Source organism: Myotis daubentonii, chromosome X (genome assembly GCF_963259705.1).
Source record: "Myotis daubentonii chromosome X, mMyoDau2.1, whole genome shotgun sequence".
NCBI lineage: Eukaryota > Metazoa > Chordata > Mammalia > Chiroptera > Vespertilionidae > Myotis > Myotis daubentonii.
Genome location: NC_081861.1, coordinates 58,454,949 through 58,473,493, shown reverse-complemented (window position 1 = coordinate 58,473,493; position 18,545 = coordinate 58,454,949). Strand labels below are relative to the sequence as shown.

The following is an 18,545-nucleotide window of genomic DNA, read 5'->3' as shown; positions in this document are numbered from 1 at the left end:
AGTGTGCTCTTTAGTGATCTAGAGTTTAAACGGAGAGTTACTCACGTGACCGAGATCTCACATGACGTAGGCGCTCACGTGACCATTCGCTTACGTGAGCAGAAGTAGTTCGGTCGTCGTCTACCGTCTCGCTATAACCGTTTGAGGGCAGGAGGAACATCGTCCGGCATCGTTAGAGGTTGGTGAGTGGGTGGGAACTGGGGACCCGGGGGTGGTGATGATGAAGACCAAAGCGGGGGTCCGCAGGCCGCCTTCTCTTTTTTCGCTCCTCGCTTTCTCTTCCCCCGCCCCCCACTCCCCCATCTCAGTGCCGGGAAGCCGCCTTTGCTGCGCCTGGTGGGGAAATGGTGGACGTTCGTGACTGTGTGTGGTTTTTGTATATCTTTCTGTCTGGGCGGGTCTCAGGGGGGCCCTTAAGAGAAACCTGACGGAGAAAAACGTTTGAAAACCACATCCGTAGATTAGAAAAAAAAAACATATTGAGATTAGTGGTCTGAGCGCTCGTCCATCCTTTCAGGCATTTAGTCTCCACTGCCTGATTGTAGGGAGAGGCACCAAGTCAGTTTTATATGTAAAATCACATCTAGGTAAACGTTATGTGCCTAACAGAGGAGCCCAATAAATGTTTTTACTGAGTTGAGTATTTAAATAACGTTTTGGGTTTTTTTTTTGCTTATAACAATTTACTTGGTCAATTTTGAACATTCGAAAAATAACAATATAAGTTTGGTTTTTTTACTATAAGTTTTTAAAAAATACTTGTAATTCATTACCCAGAGTTAACTACTCCGCACTTGGTGTATAAAAAAGTATGTGCATAAGACACATACAAATAAACAAATTCTTAACTCACAAATGGAATCCTGGTTCCTACTTCAGGCAATGGAGTATTAGTGATCTTCCCGGGTGATACAGTAATGAATTAGAACTTTCCTGCCACTACAGAGGGGATCTTAAGGCCTAGAGTGCGGCAGAGACATTAAATGGGGCGAGTGTTCCAAGAGCTAAAACAGGCCAAAAATTAGTCGGAAAAATCTATCGCTCAAATCTAAAGATGGTTTATGTGATGACTGTTAACCACCGCAGATGCGGTGTGCAAGGCATATAATGGGCAATTAGTGTTGGTTGAATTGAATCCTCTAGTTTTATGGCAGTTAGTACACTTTGTACTTTTCTAGAAGCCCAGTGTTCCCAGACCATGTCTGATAAGCCACCCACGTACCAAATCAGAAACTTTTTATAAAATTTGCTATACCAAACTCCAGAAAAGCAAACATTTTGCTGAATTAAAATACTCTAGAAAATTAAGAATGCACCAAAAATTTTAAAAATGAAATAGAACAAGCCATAAACCTACCACTCAGAAATCAGTTAACATTTGACACATTTCCCATGCATATATTTTTCCTAACATTGCTTTTTAAATTACAATGATTTAAAAAAATTAAACCTATGTAGTAGTATATAGGATATGGGATATGAAGTGGAAATCCACTCCACTCTCCCTACCCTCCAATTCTTTCCTCAAAAAACAAGTTTGTATTCTATGCTTCCAGATTTTCTTCTATGCATTTGCAAACATATATACATGCATGCTTATATTTTAAAATAAGGAGGATCATACTATACATATTTTTTCATTTAATATATTTTGGAAATCTTAGGCCAGGGCAGATCTTTTTTAAAAGCTTCATAGCATCTACTTTAAGGATAACGTATACTTTATTCAGATGTCCCCCTATTGATGGGGAGTTAGGTTTCTAATTTTCTGCAATTACTAACAGTGCTGCAGTGAACATTTGTGAGTATTTCAGTTGACCAGGCTCTGGAAGGAGTTCTAGCAGGGTTGAAGAATATATGTTTTTTACATAGTTGAGATTATAAAGTAGCTGTGATCTTGGGTCACTTAAGATTATAGCAAAGCAATTTCTCATGTAATTAAATATTTTTACAATTTTTAAAAATTGTGTAATATTCTGTCTTTCTTAATAAAATACCTTTCAGTGCATATATAGCTACATAAATCTTTGTCTGAATTTCAGATCATCGCCTATGGCACATTACCTAGAGTGGATTTACTATACCAAAAGACATGATACATATTTCCAAATTGCTTTCCAGAAATATTGTACCAACTTGCACTCTTCTGGGTGTGTGTTAGTTTGTGAACCCTGAATATCAGCATTGGTTTATCCTCACTGGTTAATTTTCACTATCTTGATTGGTGAAAAGTGGCAATTCTGGTTTTAAGGTGCATTTCTGGTGATTGATGGAGTTTGAACATTTCCTAGACTCCTCTCCTGTATCCTCATATCTCTGTTCTGCTATATTTTAATCTGTTACTAAGTTCCACAGAGTCCACTGCTTTGAATACATAGATCACATCTTCCGTTTTTTAAATTGCTGCTGACTTAGGTCAGGGGTGGGGAACCTTTTTTTCTGCCAAGGAGCATTTGGATATTTATAACATCATTCGTGGACCGTACAAAATTATCAGCTTAAACATTAGCCTTCTGTATTTGGCGAAACATTTAATTAATTCACCCCTAATGCCTTGGCAGGGCCAGACCAAATGATTTCGTGCCTTGTACGGCCTGCCGGATGTTTCCCACCCCAGCCTTAGGTGAATCCTTAACATATCTCTAGGAGATCAGGGTTCTAACGGATCTTGCTAGTGTCACTTCAACCCCCTCTGAGTGCTACACTGTTTTCAGGGAGATCTATCTGGAAGGGGTCTGAAGATGTCACTTCCTCCCCTCACTCCTATCCCTTCACTCCCCTTCCCCTAACTCCTATCTCCTCACTCCCTTCTCCCCTCACTCCCTTCTCCCCTCACTCTGCTCCCGTTACTCCCCTTGTTAAAGGCCCTTAAGATTTGTCAAATAAGGCCTTTGGGACCTGATCTCTATCTTGCCAGCCTTATCTCCTGCCTTGCCTCTTCCTATTTTATGCTCTATCATAATTTTTTAAAATAGGTTTATGGATCCCTGAAACAGTCTGTTTCATTTAACTGTTCTGTGCCAACTGATAGAATTGACCAACCACGCCCTGCTTTAATACCTCACCCTGCACAGAATTCTGTCATAGCAGAGATAATATGTTTATTTGCCCTTTTGTTTTTAGTAAAGGCATATAGTACCCCTGTAGGACCATAAGTCCTTTTTGGGCTTATTGGTTCTTGTATGCCAGAGGCAAGTACTGGACCTGGCAAATGAAAAATGTATAACAAATGTGTGACTTCCCCATAATGTCTTTTTTCCATTTATCTCTTAGATCTTAATATTTTCCTGATTTTATTAATTTGTGTGAGTTCTTTATATAAGGGTATTAATGCATTTGTTGCCGTTATCTTCTCAAGTGTATTGGTTGTCTTTTAATTCTGTTTAATCTTACTTTTGATGTAATGAAGTTTTTCATTTTTATGTAATCATATATAGCCATTTTTTAATTTGCTGGCATCTTCCACTGATTTTGTTGATGTTAATTTTTTACTCCTTTTTCTTTTGACTACGATGTTAATATATGGTCAATGTAGGTATCTTAGAACATACAGAATTTCCAAAGAAAACATTTCTTGAAACAAAAAGCTCCCATAATTCTATCATCTAGAAATAACCAGCATTAATGATACCCAACACTTAATAGGTATCAGGTATCAAAAAAATTGTTGAATGAATTAGAAATTTGGTGCAGTCCTTTTATTTATGTGAATGTCTTACCAAAAAAGCTACCAGTGTACTTGAATTTTGTATTCATTGTTTTTTTTCCTCTTACTGTATTGTGAACATTTTTCCATGATAATAGTCTTCTAATTTTTTTCAGCTACACTGAAATTGCATTGATCCGAGCTTGCCACCAAGAGCCTAACAGTCACCATGATGCTGAGCACGGAAGGCAGAGAAGGTTTCGTGGTGAAGGTCAGGGGCCTACCCTGGTCCTGCTCTGCTGATGAAGTGATGCGCTTCTTCTCTGATTGCAAAATCCAAAATGGCACATCAGGTATTCGTTTCATCTACACCAGAGAAGGCAGACCAAGTGGTGAAGCATTTGTCGAACTTGAATCTGAAGATGAAGTGAAATTGGCTTTGAAGAAGGACAGAGAAACCATGGGACACAGATATGTTGAAGTATTCAAGTCCAACAGTGTTGAAATGGACTGGGTGTTGAAGCATACAGGTCCGAATAGTCCTGATACTGCCAATGATGGCTTCGTCCGCCTTAGAGGACTCCCATTTGGCTGTAGCAAGGAGGAGATTGTTCAGTTTTTTTCAGGGTTGGAAATCGTGCCAAATGGGATGACACTGCCTGTGGACTTTCAAGGGCGGAGCACAGGGGAGGCCTTTGTGCAATTTGCTTCACAGGAGATAGCTGAAAAGGCCTTAAAGAAGCACAAGGAAAGAATAGGCCACAGGTACATTGAAATCTTTAAGAGTAGCCGAGCTGAAGTCCGAACCCATTATGACCCCCCTCGAAAGCTCATGGCTATGCAGCGACCTGGTCCTTATGATAGGCCAGGGACTGGCAGAGGTTACAATAGCATTGGCAGAGGGGCTGGGTTTGAAAGGATGAGGCGGGGTGCCTATGGTGGAGGGTATGGAGGCTATGATGATTATGGTGGCTATAATGATGGGTATGGCTTTGGGTCTGATAGATTTGGAAGAGACCTCAATTACTGTTTTTCAGGAATGTCTGATCATAGATATGGAGATGGTGGGTCCAGTTTCCAGAGCACCACAGGGCACTGTGTACACATGAGGGGATTACCTTACAGAGCCACTGAGAATGATATTTACAATTTTTTCTCACCTCTTAACCCCATGAGAGTACACATTGAAATTGGACCCGATGGCAGAGTTACTGGTGAGGCAGATGTTGAATTTGCTACTCATGAAGATGCTGTGGCAGCTATGGCAAAAGACAAGGCTAATATGCAACACAGATATGTGGAGCTCTTCTTGAATTCTACTGCAGGAACAAGTGGGGGCGCTTATGATCACAGCTATGTAGAACTCTTTTTGAATTCTACAGCAGGGGCAAGTAGCGGTGCTTATGGTAGCCAAATGATGGGAGGGATGGGCTTATCCAACCAGTCTAGTTATGGGGGTCCTGCTAGCCAGCAGCTGAGTGGTGGTTACGGAGGTGGTTATGGTGGTCAGAGCAGTATGAGTGGATATGACCAAGTGCTGCAGGAAAACTCAAGTGACTATCAGTCAAACCTTGCATAGGTAGAGAAGGAGCATTAAACAGCTACTACAGCAATGAAAGCTGTGCATTTATGGGATTGAATAGAATGGGAGGGCTGTCTAGCATATCCAATATGGTTAATGGGAAATAGATTCTGATTACTCTAGGTCAACTTTTCTTTCTCTTTCTTTCTCTTTTTTTTTAAGAAAACAAAGGTTATGTTTAATACTTTTGCATTACAGGCTTGTGATTTATGCTTACTGTAAAATGGGAGTCAGAATTGTTTTCAAGCTCAGTAATTTTGAACACTGAAATATTCAGTATTGACCATAACTGTTAAAACAATTTTCATCTTTCCTCAAGTTAGTTTATGTTGTAGAAGTGTACCTAAGCAGTAAGCATATTTAGGTTAAAGCAATTCTCTTATGTTAAATGTTGCTCTTATACCACAAGACATTGAAAACTTTGGATGTGTGTTGAGAAACATGCTTTTCTGTAAAACTCAAATATAGGAGCTCTGTCTATAATTCAAAGTGAAAACATTTGGCATGTTTGTTAATTCTAGCTTTTTGGTTTACTATCCTATAAGGCACGTGAGTGTACACTTATTTTTATTAAGATCTGGGACAATTTTGAGATGTAATACCAATTGATACTTTAGGAGTTGGGTCATGTCATTTGTATAAAATTCTGAAGCTTTGATTTAAATCTTTCCTGTATTGTGATTTCCATTAGACATATTGTACTAAGTGAAACTTGTTAAATAAATCTTCCTTTTAAAAACTGGAAAAATAATCTTGTGCAGCTTGATTTTTATTATGTTCTGTTATATGAGCCTTTTCTTTTACACAGTCCTCTACTGTTGAAGTTTAAGTTATTTTTAATTTTTAAAATTATTATAAACATACATTAGCATCTTCATACATTCTTGCATATATCATTAATTATTTCCAAGATATATTCCTAAAAGTGCTGAATCAAAGGTACACACACTTTAGAAGCTTTTATTGGAGAGATTGTGTTTCCCTTAGGAATGTTTTTATTTTACCATCATAGCCTTCTCAATGATGCACATTATTCTTGATCTTGGCCAGTTAGTTGAAAAATGGTATCCCATTGCTATTTTAATTTGTATTTCTTTGATTAATATTCAAGTGGAGCAACTTTCTGTTTCTTAACTTATTATCAACATGTCCACAGGACTACTGGGCGAGTTACTCCAGAGACTAGTTGATTCAAGACAGCATCCTCCAAAATCCAAAGAAGAAAAAGCAAATAATCCTCTTTATTTAACCATAAATAAGATTTAAGGCACTTTTGTATGTTTTGATAAAGTTGGCCTGTGTTACAGAAGTAATTCAGTCTCCTCTGTAACTTAAGAGTCTCTAAACACCCTTTAAGGTTTTTCAGAGCATTTAAACCTTGTTTTAAACCAGTGGTTCTCAAACTCAAGCATGCACCAGAATCCTTTGTTGGACTTGTCAAATCATTGATTACTGGACCCCACTCCTAGAGTTTCTGAAATTATGTAGTTCTGGGGTAGTGCTTGAGAAACTGCTAATGCTGCGGGTTTTGTGATCCATCACAGCTCTCTACAAGGTTTATCTGAACCCTAAAACAGCAACTTGAAGCAGTTTCCTTCACGATCCCTGATTGCCTTCCCTTTTTCCTGTAAAAAGTAGTTTAAATTTACCTATTAAAGTACACTTCGCATATGCTTATTAACAACACTTGTGATATTTGGTTATTTCAAATTTCTGCCCACATCATAAATTTCTCGCCATTAACAATTACACCTTTTGATGATCTAAAGGCCTGGATGCCCTCAGGTCAGTACAAGCTGTACCTGAACCTCTACATATCTCTTTGTAGATCTGACCAGACTGGAAATGGATTGTTATCCTTGGTATATTTAGAGCTTGGGACACAGAGAAACACTCGGAGAGGGAAAGTAAATATCAAGTTGGTATTGTCTAACTACTTAAGGACATATTTTATTGAGCACCATTCCTAGAAAATCATTCATACTGAGTATACAGTTGGAGGTGATTTGAGATTCTTTGATGACTTCTAATTGTGTCAGCTGAAGAAAGCAAGAAATCCATTTTGACTCATGCCATAATGAGGCAATCATTACTTTCACCTCCTAAGCCAGTGATTCTCAACGTTGGCTGCACATTAGAATCACCTGGGAATCTTTTTAAAATCCTGATTTCTGGGCCTCATCCTCCGGAAATTCTGTTTCTTTGTTATGGGGTGGGGCCACAACATTAGTAAAAAAGAAACAATTTCCGGAGGATGTGGCCCAGAAATCAGGATTTTAAAAAGATTCCCAGGTGATTCTAATGTGCAGCCAAGTTGAGAACCACTGTACTAAGCCCTTCAGGAAGCCTTTCTCAGAGGGTTCACAAGTAGGTTGTTTTTGCTTTCCAGGCTTCTCAGTTAATTTTCCAGAACGTTCTCTAAATGTGAGCAAAGATTCTCCAGTTAGCCACTAGATGTCGCCAATTCTCAGGAAATGATTGAGTCCAGAGAGTTAAGGTGTTTGCTTCCTCAGCTGGATAAGAAAACACAGAAGGTGCTGGGCTAGGTGAAAAAGGATTAGGCAAAAACAAACAACAACAAAATAACCTCATAGCACAGATAACAGTATGGTGATGACCAGAGGAAAAGAGGAGTGGGGAATGGTAGAAGAGGGCATATGGAGAGGATAAATGGTGATGGAAAGAGACTTGATTTGGGGTGGTGAACACACAATATACAGTTGATGTATTATAGAATTGTATGCCTGAAACATATTTTATTAACCAACTAGAGGCCCGATGCACAAAATTCGTGCAAGGGGCTTGGCCCTCACAGCTGCGGCTTCATCTGGAAGGTCGCCTGGAAGGACGTCTGAAGGTCATTTGGATGTTCGGTCTAATTAGCATATTAGCTTCTTATTATATAGCATGTCACCCAAATAAACTAAAAAAAGAGAAAGAGAAAGGCTTAGGGAAGTGGTCAAAACAGAGACTCTGGAAGATCAGCAGTCAGCACTAGAGGTGTGGAAAGGGACAGTAGTTCCTTTCAGAGTAACAACACAGATAGGCATCCAAACACATAAACACATACCACACACACACACCCCATCTCTAGTTCTCTTAAATCTAACATTCTAACACTACCCAGGAGAGCTTGCTTGAATGTAAAGTAGGCAGCACACCCATACTCACCAACCACCAACTCAAGGGATTCATTTTATACTGCCCCCAGGAGCTACTTGGTAGTATCAATCTTAAAGTATGCAGCTACAACCATCATGGTCTAAACTTGCAGTGTTTCTCAACCTGTGGGTCGAGACCATCGGAAAACACATATAGCATATCAGATATTTACATTACGATTCATAACAGTAGCAAAATTACAGTTATGAAGTAGCAATGAAAATAATTTTATGGTTGGGGGTCACCACAACATGAGGAACTGTATTAAAGGGTCTCGGCATTAGGGAGGTTGAGAACCACTAGAAGGGATCGCCACTGATGGCTTATGCCAATGGTTCTCAGTGTGAGCTTCCTGGGCCAGCAGCATCAACATAACTTGGGAACTTGTTAGAAATGCAAAGTCTTGGGCCCCATTCCAGACTGACTGAACCAAAAACTTAGGGATGGGGCCCAACAATCTGTGTTTCAACAAGTCCTCCAGGTGATTTTGATGCTCGGAACCACTGGTTTCTGCATGAATTTTGTTATTCATCCATTTACTTATTCCTGAATTCATTCACCCAACCGTAAAGGAGGTCACTAAGCTAGTCATCATCCTATCTGTAAGCATGGCACATTTTCTGTACCCCATCCCCAGCAAATTAATGTGAAATGCATTGCAAAATTCCTTTACAAATCAAGGGAGAATTCCTAAGCTGCCAGCAAAAAGGAATATTACTCCAATATGGGCCCAGAGGTCTATTGCAAAAGAATCGCTGATGGAAGGAAACCTGAGTTGTTCAATAAGTGCTTCCCAGGCCCAGGGCAGCCAAAACAGGTGAGAGAGAAGCCATTTGGAATAGTTGGCCTGATACCCAGCTGGGAGAATCAAAAGGGCCGTTTTACAAACTGCTCCCACACTGACCAACATTAAGTCTTGTGAATGCAAAGTAGGCATATTTCAGAGGTCACCAGGTTAGCACTCCGGAGGGGAGGGGTTAGTTTGTGCCTGGAGCCTGTGTGTGGAAGCTCCTGCCCCCAGCAGTGTTCTGCACAGACAGATTCAAAGAACACACAAGCCACCAGCCACCAGCCCTCTGAAAAGAGAATGTTAGGCTTCTGAAAGAAGAGATGGGTACAGAAAGACAACACCTGAGAATCACTGTCATTTATTCAGTAATTATTTTCTGAACTATTTACGTATTCCAACGCTCTGACCTACCTATATACTAATTAGGACATTTACCTGCAGATTGTGAGTACTCTTTTCCACTCTCCCTTTTTCTTACTCTCTCCCTCCCTCTTCTTGACACTCCCCCCCCCCACTGGGCTTGTTTCTCATACACTGGAGGTCATTGTGCCATTTTGGGGGCAAAAATAGAATAGTGGAGACTAGCTATAGTTATAAGAAATATTAATCATGTCCTGTTAACCATGATTGTTTTGTTCTGATTAAAATAAGCACATTGGAACCTGGCTGGGAGTTGTAGGACCCGGGACCTGGAAGTTAACCTGGAAATTTGGTCCATTCTCCTTATCAGAGAACTGCCTATCATCATAGAAAGATTAACAACCTTGTTGCTGAAACAATGGAGGCACCAGCTCTTTGCAACCCCCCAGCCCGCATTACCTGTAATCTGCAACCATTTTACTCATTATTATTCCTTTTGGATACCCATTCATATTCCTTTTGCTTACTTTCCCATGTTATCCTTGTCCTACCCAGTGATGGCGAACCTTTTGAGCTCGGCGTGTCAGCATTTTGAAAAACCCTAACTTAACTCTGGTGCAGTGTCATATATAGAAATTTTTTGATATTTGCAACCATAGTAAAACAAAGACATATTTTGATATTTATTTTATATATTTAAATGCCATTTAAGAAAGAAAAATCAACCAAAAAATGAGCTCGCGTGTCACCTCTGACACGCGTGTCACAGGTTCCCCATCATGGTGACCTACACAATATAAGCAGCCGGCTTACGGTGGGGTATAGAGCAGATTTTTGTGGCTGACCTGCTGCTCTTCCATACTGCTGGCAGTATTGGGATAAATGCTCATATATGATTCAACCCCGTCTCTGCTTAATTGGCTCAAGTAGTGACAGGCAGCACGGACCCATTGGTTGTGCAGTTTCACTATCTCCACTTTAGAGATGAGGAAACTGAGTCAGGGAGGGTGAGGATCAACCTTGTCTTTGGGAAAGAAGCAGATGCCGGAGGAAGGGAGGAGGGAAAGAGAAGAAGAACATGGCTTAGATCCGCATGGGACCTGTGTGGTGAGGGTGGCAATGACCAGAGGTGGGTCCATCATCTCTCTCGCTCCCAGCCTGCAGTCCCCTTTCCCTACTGATCCCACTGAGAGGAAGGGGAAAGGTCAGGTAAGTGGGCATCAGGAGGGCAGAGAGTTTGATAAGACTCATTCCTCTCTCTAGGCTTCCGCAGTCCAGAGCCCCTCAGTCTGCTCGCAACGCCCCTGTGTATTTCGTTTTAGGGAAGAGATGCGGAAGAGGCTGCCAGGGCAATGGCGGCTGGCCGCGTGGGCTAGTGCTGGTCGCTAGAGGGGGCGCTTGGTCAGCGCGGCAATGGCGGGCGATGGCGGGCGGGGAGTCGGGTGTCGGAGTTCTGAGAGGGGAGAGTATCACTTTGTTGTTTCTTTTCTTTGTTGATTAAGGTATTACATATGTGTTCTCATCCCCCCTTTGTTAACCGCGGTTAGACCTGTTAACCCTGGTGCGTCCGAGAACCTCACCCACTCTCCCAGGACCCTCTCACTCTTTTCGGTTCAGTTGAGCGCCAGCAGCGGGAGGCCCAAAGCCAACCCGGGCTACACCTATCTAGAAGGGAAGAAAAGGGCCTGGAACCTCTCTGGTGCCCCCTCTGTGGGCTATCTCTGGCCGCCTCCCTCTGCCCCTCCTCCCCCCGAAGTTGTGCGATCGTTGCTCCCGTGGCTCCCGTGGCCCATGGACAGCGGGCTGGAGAGCAGGCAAGGGAGGGAGTCACTTTTTCCTGCGCACACAGCAGGCACTCAGTACATGTTTATTTCCAGTTGAATGTTGATTCAACTTTAATGGTTTGTGATTAATCCTTTTCCTTCTGTTCTCAAAACTCTCATTGCCTACTGGATCAAGGACAAACAGCTCCCCAAGTGTTATAGCACCATACTGAGAATTTAAAAAGTTCTGAAAACACGTGAGTTCTTTTGTTTGAATATTTCTCAACTTATATTTTTTTCTTTTGCATTTTTTTTTCATTTGCAGCAAACCCCTAAAATGTTCTACCTCTTCCTTGAAACTTCCTTCCACTCCTCAGTTCATACTGATTTCTCTTTTCCTAAATCTTTTTGAGCAAATATTCAGACTGCGGTTATTACCTGGTGGTTCTAAAATTATTTCACATGTGGCAGTTTTTATTTTTGCTTGTCTGGCTAAGCTGCACCTTTAATCCTTATGCAAATATGAGGGTCTTCAAAAGTGCCGATGGGGTGGAACAGGGAGAGTAACTGCAAAAGGGCATGAAGGTTCTTTTTATTTTTTATATTTATATTTTTGAAGGTTCTTTTTAAAAGATAATGAAAATGTCCTAAACTTAGATTGTAGTGATGGTTTGTACAACTCTATAAATTCACTAAAAACCATTGCCTTATACACTTAAAACAGGTGAACTTTATGAATATAAATTGCACCTTAAAGAAGCATTTACAAATGCCTATGGGTAATAAGTAAAGAATACTGGAGATACGATATATTTTGTGAAGAGACTAGCAGGATAAATGGGAATACAGTGGCCTAAGGAAATGATAAAGACTCTCTCCTTGACCAAACTTTGGACCTCTTTTCAATTAGGCCTCTTCCTTTGGGCTCTGTCCTGAGGCCCTGCGGTCCACGTGTCCAGCCCAGTTTTAGCAATAATTTTTCCAAGTCATCTCATGTACTTGATACCTGATCATCTTGCTAAAGTGGTGTAGCAAGAATCCCCCCACCGTGATGTCTCCTCAATAATTTTTCATCCACCGACAAACCCCCGCCCCCCACCCCCCGCCGTGTTCTTTGGCTATAAATCCCTACTTGTCTTTGTTATATTCAAAATTGAACCCAGTTTTATACTGAAGTATCTTTTCCCCTATTGCAATAGTACTGAATAAAGTCTTTACTGCTTTTAACTAGTGTCTGGCTCTATTTCTCTTTCACAGAAGGCACTTTTAGACAGTGCTTATGGCAGTACATATCAGTCTGTCTTCTGTGGGACAATTCTTTTTAAAAAGACCACTGAACAGTGTCTACTCATCCATTTATTCACAAAATGCTTATCGAGGGCCTATTTATTGCCAAGCACTGTGCTGGGTGCTGAGGAAACAGATATGAGCAAAAACCATCTATAAGGTCTCAGTCTTCATGGAGCTCACACTCTAGTGGGGGAGCCAAATAGCAAACAAATAGCCATACAAGTGTGTCCTTGCAATAAGGACAAGTACTAGGAAGAAGGAGTTCACAGTGCTAAGAACCTATAAAATCGGGGGAATTGACTAGTCAAGATGGTCAGGAATTCTGCCCTGGGAATGTGATTATTATTATTTTTCATATATTTTTATTGATTTAAGAGAGAAAGGGAGAGGGATAGAGAGATAGAAACATCAATGATGAAAGAGAATCATTGATTGGCTGCCTCCTGTATGCCCCTTACTGGGGATCAAGCCCACAACCTAGGCATGTGCCCTTGATTGGAATCGAACACAGGCCAACACTCTATCCACTGAGCCAAACTGGTTAGGGTGGGGATGTGATTATTGAGCCGAGAGAGAGGTAAGGAAGAGTAGAGGCTTATTAGGTTGTAGGAGAAGGCTTAAGGCTATGTGTTCAAAGATATGATAGTGAGTGAAAGGGTCTGAGAAAATGCCAGTACTGCTGGAGTTCAAGAGGCAGTGGGAAAGCAGTGTGGTGGGAGTTGAGGGTGTGCTGATATATAGGGGTCAGGACATGCGGACTGTCATGGCAGTGGACTGTCAACAGAAGCCACCTTTAAGCTGTTTTGTTTATATCCTAAGGGCCATTGGAACCCTGGTGTGTATGTGTGTGTGTGTGTGGGGGGGGGGGGGGTTGGTGGGTGGTAGTGGTGGTAATGGATTTGATTTGTCTTTTAAAGATATCACCCTGGCTACAGTGTGGACAAAGAACTGGAGAGGGGTCACACTGTATTGGAGAGTCCTATTAAGAATCATTACAACAATCTAGGATAGAAATGATGGCAGGTTGGACTAAGCTAGCTGTAGTTTAGTTGGAAGGAATTGGTGTATTTTTTAAAAAATATATTTTTTATTGATTTCAAAGAGGAAGGGAGAGGAAGATCATTTATTGGTTGCCTTCTGCACGCCCCCTACTGGGGATTGAAATCCTGGCATATGCCCTTGACTGGAATTGAACCGGGGACCTTTCAATCTGCAGGCCAATGATCTATCCACTGAGCCAAACCAGCTAGGGTGGGAATTGGTGTATTTTAGAGTTACACAAGAAGTAATATCCACAGGAATTAGAAATGTATTGGAATTGGGAGTGAGGGAGAGTGAAAGGTCAAGGGTGACTTCTCATTTTCTGGCTTATACAACTGCATGTTTGCAGGTGCTGGTCAGAGACACTGAATACTGAGTTCAAGGATGAAAATTGTGAGATTGGTCTTAGACATGTGTTGGAGATGCTTTTGAGAACACCAAGAAAGCCATATGGATAGTTCAATGGATGGATCTGCAGTTTGGAAGAGGAATCTAAACTGGAGATATAAATAGTGAAATCTATGCCCATAGGTGGTAATTGAAGCCATGCATGGGAATAATGCTGTCCAGATCAGAAGAGTATAAGAGGGGGAATGAAGGAGAGCATAGGAAGGAGCCTTAAGAAACTCCAGGATTTAATGTGGAGTAGAGAAGGATCAGCCTGCAAAGGAGACAGGAGAAGAGCAGCCAGGGAGGTTTAAAAGGATGTTAGGAGGACTCAAGTCATTGAAGGCAAAGTAGGGAATGGATTGTCAACAGTGTCTGTTGGTGATGAGGGTCAAATAAGATGTAGACTGGAAAATATGTGTTGCATTTAGAAATATGGAGATCATTGGTGATATATTTTCATGGAGTGACAGGGCTGAAATCTGGATTTGGAATGTGTTTTAGTTGAGGGAGGTGGGGGAGTTAAGGTGGCAGAAACAAAGAGTATAGGCAACTATATGAATCAGTTTGGCTGAGAAGGGTACAAAAATGCCAACATTATCGCAGGAGTGGAATTGGGGGTCTAAAGAGACATTTATTTTTTATTTTGTTTTGTTTATTTTTTAAAATTTAAAATTGAATTTATGAGGGTGACACTGGTTAATAAAATTATAAGGGTTTCAGATATACAATTCTATAATACATCAATTGTATATTGTATTGTGTGTTCACCACCCCAAGTCAAGTCTCCTTCCATCACCATTTAGTCCCCTATATCTCCCCCCACAGAGGCATTTAAAAAAAATCCACTCATGTAACCAGATCAAGACATAGAACATTTCCATTACCGCAAAAGGTTCCCTCAGGCCCCTTCCTAGTTAATCCCTACCCCTCCCAGAGGTAACCACTAATCTGATTCCTATAAATATACATTAATTTGCATTTCCTAGGCTATTATACAAATGAAAGAATACAATATGTACTCTTTTTTTATTTGGCTTCTTTCAGTCAGCATAATTGTTTTGTGATTTATTTATTTTTATTGCTAAGTAATATTTCATTGTATGGATGTACCACAGTTTGCTTATCTACTCGTTTGATTTTGCACATTACTGTTAATTCAAATTTGGGGCAACTATGAATAGAGTTGCTATGAACATTCATGTACAAGTCTTTGTATACATATAGGCTTTCATTTCTCTATGTTTGCTCTATGTTTGATCAAAAGCACTGAATCTTGGGTCTCTGTCCTTTGCCTAGCCTGGCTTTTTATTTAGAGAATGTAATTTCAGTTTCCTCTACAAGTTGAAAATTACATATATTCTCTATAGAAAACTGGAAAATACAGCACAGCAGAAAAAAGGGAAATTACACCAATGATCTTCATATTCCCTAAATGTAACCCAGCCTCAAATAAGCTCTCTCCTTTGTGGAATTAGGTGTTGTCTAGTGGCTGACTTGAGAATGCAGAATCACAGCTGGAGAGTTTCTGAAAAATTAACTGAGGAGGCTGTCAAGCATAAAACCAGTTTACAAATTCATGAAGGCGCTCTCTATGAAATATTCAGGGCCCAGTATACTACAAGGCTTAGTTTGGATAGAGCTTCTAGTCAGTCCCAGAAAAGCAAACAACTCCATGTTCTCTGCCAGCCTTCTTGAGCTTTCTTACAAGATGGCACAAGGGGAAAGAAACACATATTGTCAGGTCCGGTTCTCAAGTTTAATGGGCCTCTGTTGCTATGGAGGAACCGGAGATGCAGCTCAACGGGAAGAATTCGAGGCCCCAGAGGAAGAGCCCAAGAACTCATGGAGGAGCAACCTGACAGAGGGAGGGGGCAAAGACAGGGAGGGAAAGTGAGGGGCAGAGATTGAACTGTCATTGAATCCTGGTTTGACCTCTGACTAGTTTTGAAACCTTTAGAAAGTCCACCTGCCTTGGTTTTGTCATCTGTAAAATGGGGAGAATAGTCCTCCTCCTCTCTTCATAAGCTGTGAGAACTCAGTGAACTGACATTTGTAATGCACAGGAAGAAAGCTTGGGGCGTGGCAATCGTGCATATTGTTGCCTTATAGTTACGCATTAGTGTGTGTTTACATTGACTTACCATATATTTATAATCACATAGTTACAAATTACAAAATGCCATAAGCTTTTTAAATTATGAAGTTTCTTGTTATTTTATCACACACGTTATGTCTTTTTTTAAAAATATTTTTTATTGATTTCAGAGAGGAAGGAAGAGGGAAAGAGAGATGAGAGAGATAGAAACATCACTGATGCCCAGCCAACGTGGCTCAGTGGTTGAGCATCGATCAGGGTTCAATTCCAGTCAGGGCACATGTCCAGATTGTGGGCTCGATCTTCAGTGTGGGACTCGCATAAGGCAGCTGATCAATTATTCTCTGTCATAATTGATGTTTCTATCTCTCTTTCCTTCTCCCTTCCTCTCTGAAATCAATTTTAAAAAAGAAAGATACATATTTTCTTCATGTCCTGGTAACTGAGCTTGTGGCTAAAAGGAAAAAAAAAAGTATGTGCTACATTCATATAATGCAGTGCACCATTAAATATATTTATGTAGATCTATATGAGCAGTGCTATGCTAAATTGTGATCAGGACCTGTTTTGGGACATATCTTAGTGTACTGGTTAAGGTCATTGGCTTTGGAGACAGATTATCTGGATTTGATGCCTGGCTCCAATCTTAAACAAGTGACCTTAAGCAAGAGACATTGTTTTGCTGTCCCCCCGTTTTATCATCTGTGAAAAGGGGGGTATATAATACTTACCTCACAGGGCTGTTTGAGGGTTAACTAAGATAAAACACCAGAACACTTAGCAAAACAGAACAAGTGAGGTTTGGTTAATGATAAATTAACTATCAGCAACCTCAAATGGCCCATCAATATTACTTCGAGGTCATTCTATTTTCCTGTGGTCAACTCACCCACTCTTACAACTATAAGCCTTCTCCAGTATGTGAAGTTTGTTGAGATATATACTCAAGATCTGTGCACTTTACTGTGTGAATGTTGTACCTCAATAAAAAAAAGGTTAAAAGAAGATGCAACTACTTTTGGCAGTCTCTTTCCCCCTTCCTTTTATCCTTCCCTCCCTCCTCCTCCTCCTTCTCTCTCTTCCTCCCTCCCTCCATCCTTCCCTCCCTCCCTCCCTCCCTCCCACTCTCCCTCCCTCCCTCTCTCTTTCTCTTTGTTAATCTTCACCTGAGGATATTTTCCCATTGATTTTAGTGTGAAAGGGAGGGGGAGAGACAGAGAAACATTGATGTGAGATATCAATGTGAGAGAGACACATTGATTGGTTGCCTACAGCACATGCACTCACCAGGGCTGGGATGGAGCCTGTAATCAAGGTAACTGCCCCAACCTGGGACCCTTCAGTCTCCAGGCCGAAGCTCTATGCACTGAGCCAAACCAGCTACCGGCTCCCTCTCTTTTTATTTCTTGTATCCTTTTGGGAGAGAGTTGATAGCATGTCCAGGTACTAATGCTGATTCTACCCTCAATCTTGCCAATCAAATGTTCATTTCTCCTCAAGTGGAAAATCATCAGAGGATAATTTTTTGGGAAGTCTGTGGTTAAAAGATGGCTCCTGGGAGTGAACATTTCATTCTCTTCCTCATCCCTTGCACTTGGATTAAATATGTAATCTTCCGGCCCTCGCTTTTGTTGTGGTTATTTCTCTAAGAGCTGTTGTCTTTGGAATCAGACAGATTTGCCTTTGAATCCCTGCTGTACTAACTAGCTATTTGAACCTAGGGAAATGGCAGCTTCTGTGATCCTCAGTTTTCTCATTCAGAACCTGGGTGTATAAATTCCCTCTTCCTAGGCCTGTTTTAAGAATTCTGTGAGAGAATACAAGTAAAGCAATTTGCCTGCCTCAGAGAAACCACCTAATTTCTCTTATTTCCCTATAGGGTTGCAAACCTGCAACCTATGAACTTCCGGTGACATCAAGCTCCTGACCCATTGGACATTAAATAACCCTTCCACCCTGGTCGCATTGATTCAGTGGATAGAGCCTTGGCCCACGGATTGAGGGGTCCTGGGTTCAATTCTGGTCAAGGGCATGTACCTTAGTTGCAGGCTTGATCCCTGGCCCCAGTTGGGGCATTTGCTGTAGGCAACCAATCGATGTGTCTCTCCCACATCGATGTTTCTCTTTATCTGTCTCTCCCCCTCCCACTCTCTCTAAAAATCAATAGATAAAAACCAACCAACCAACCAACCAACCAACCAACCAACCAACCAAACCTGAAACCATAAAAATCCTAAAACACATAGGCACTTAGCTCCTTGATATAGGTCTTGGCAATGATGTCTTAAGTCTGCCCCCAAAGAAAAAGCAAAAATAAACAAGTGGGACTACATCAAACTAAAAAGTCTCTGCACATCAACAAAATGAAAAGGTGGGATAATCTGAGATCGTGCTTCCTGGCACATGTCCTCAGTTTGGTTTAAATA

General features: G+C 41.0%; 1 protein-coding gene across 1 annotated transcript; it reads left to right on the top strand.

Moving 5' to 3' along the window:
• Window positions 1–21: 21 nt before the first annotated feature.
• On the top strand, window positions 22–5,382 carry HNRNPH2 (heterogeneous nuclear ribonucleoprotein H2). The gene is made up of 2 exons (XM_059680272.1): window positions 22–178; window positions 3,823–5,382. The coding sequence occupies exon 2, from the start codon at window positions 3,876–3,878 to the stop codon at window positions 5,223–5,225; it is 1,350 nt and encodes a 449-aa protein (XP_059536255.1). The 5' UTR covers window positions 22–178; window positions 3,823–3,875; the 3' UTR covers window positions 5,226–5,382.
• The last annotated feature ends 13,163 nt before the right edge of the window (window positions 5,383–18,545 follow it).

Coding starts and splice junctions, on each gene's coding strand:
- HNRNPH2 (XM_059680272.1), top strand. CDS start 3,876: ATGATGCTGAGCACGGAAGGCAGAGAAGGTTTCGTGGTGAAGGTCAGG.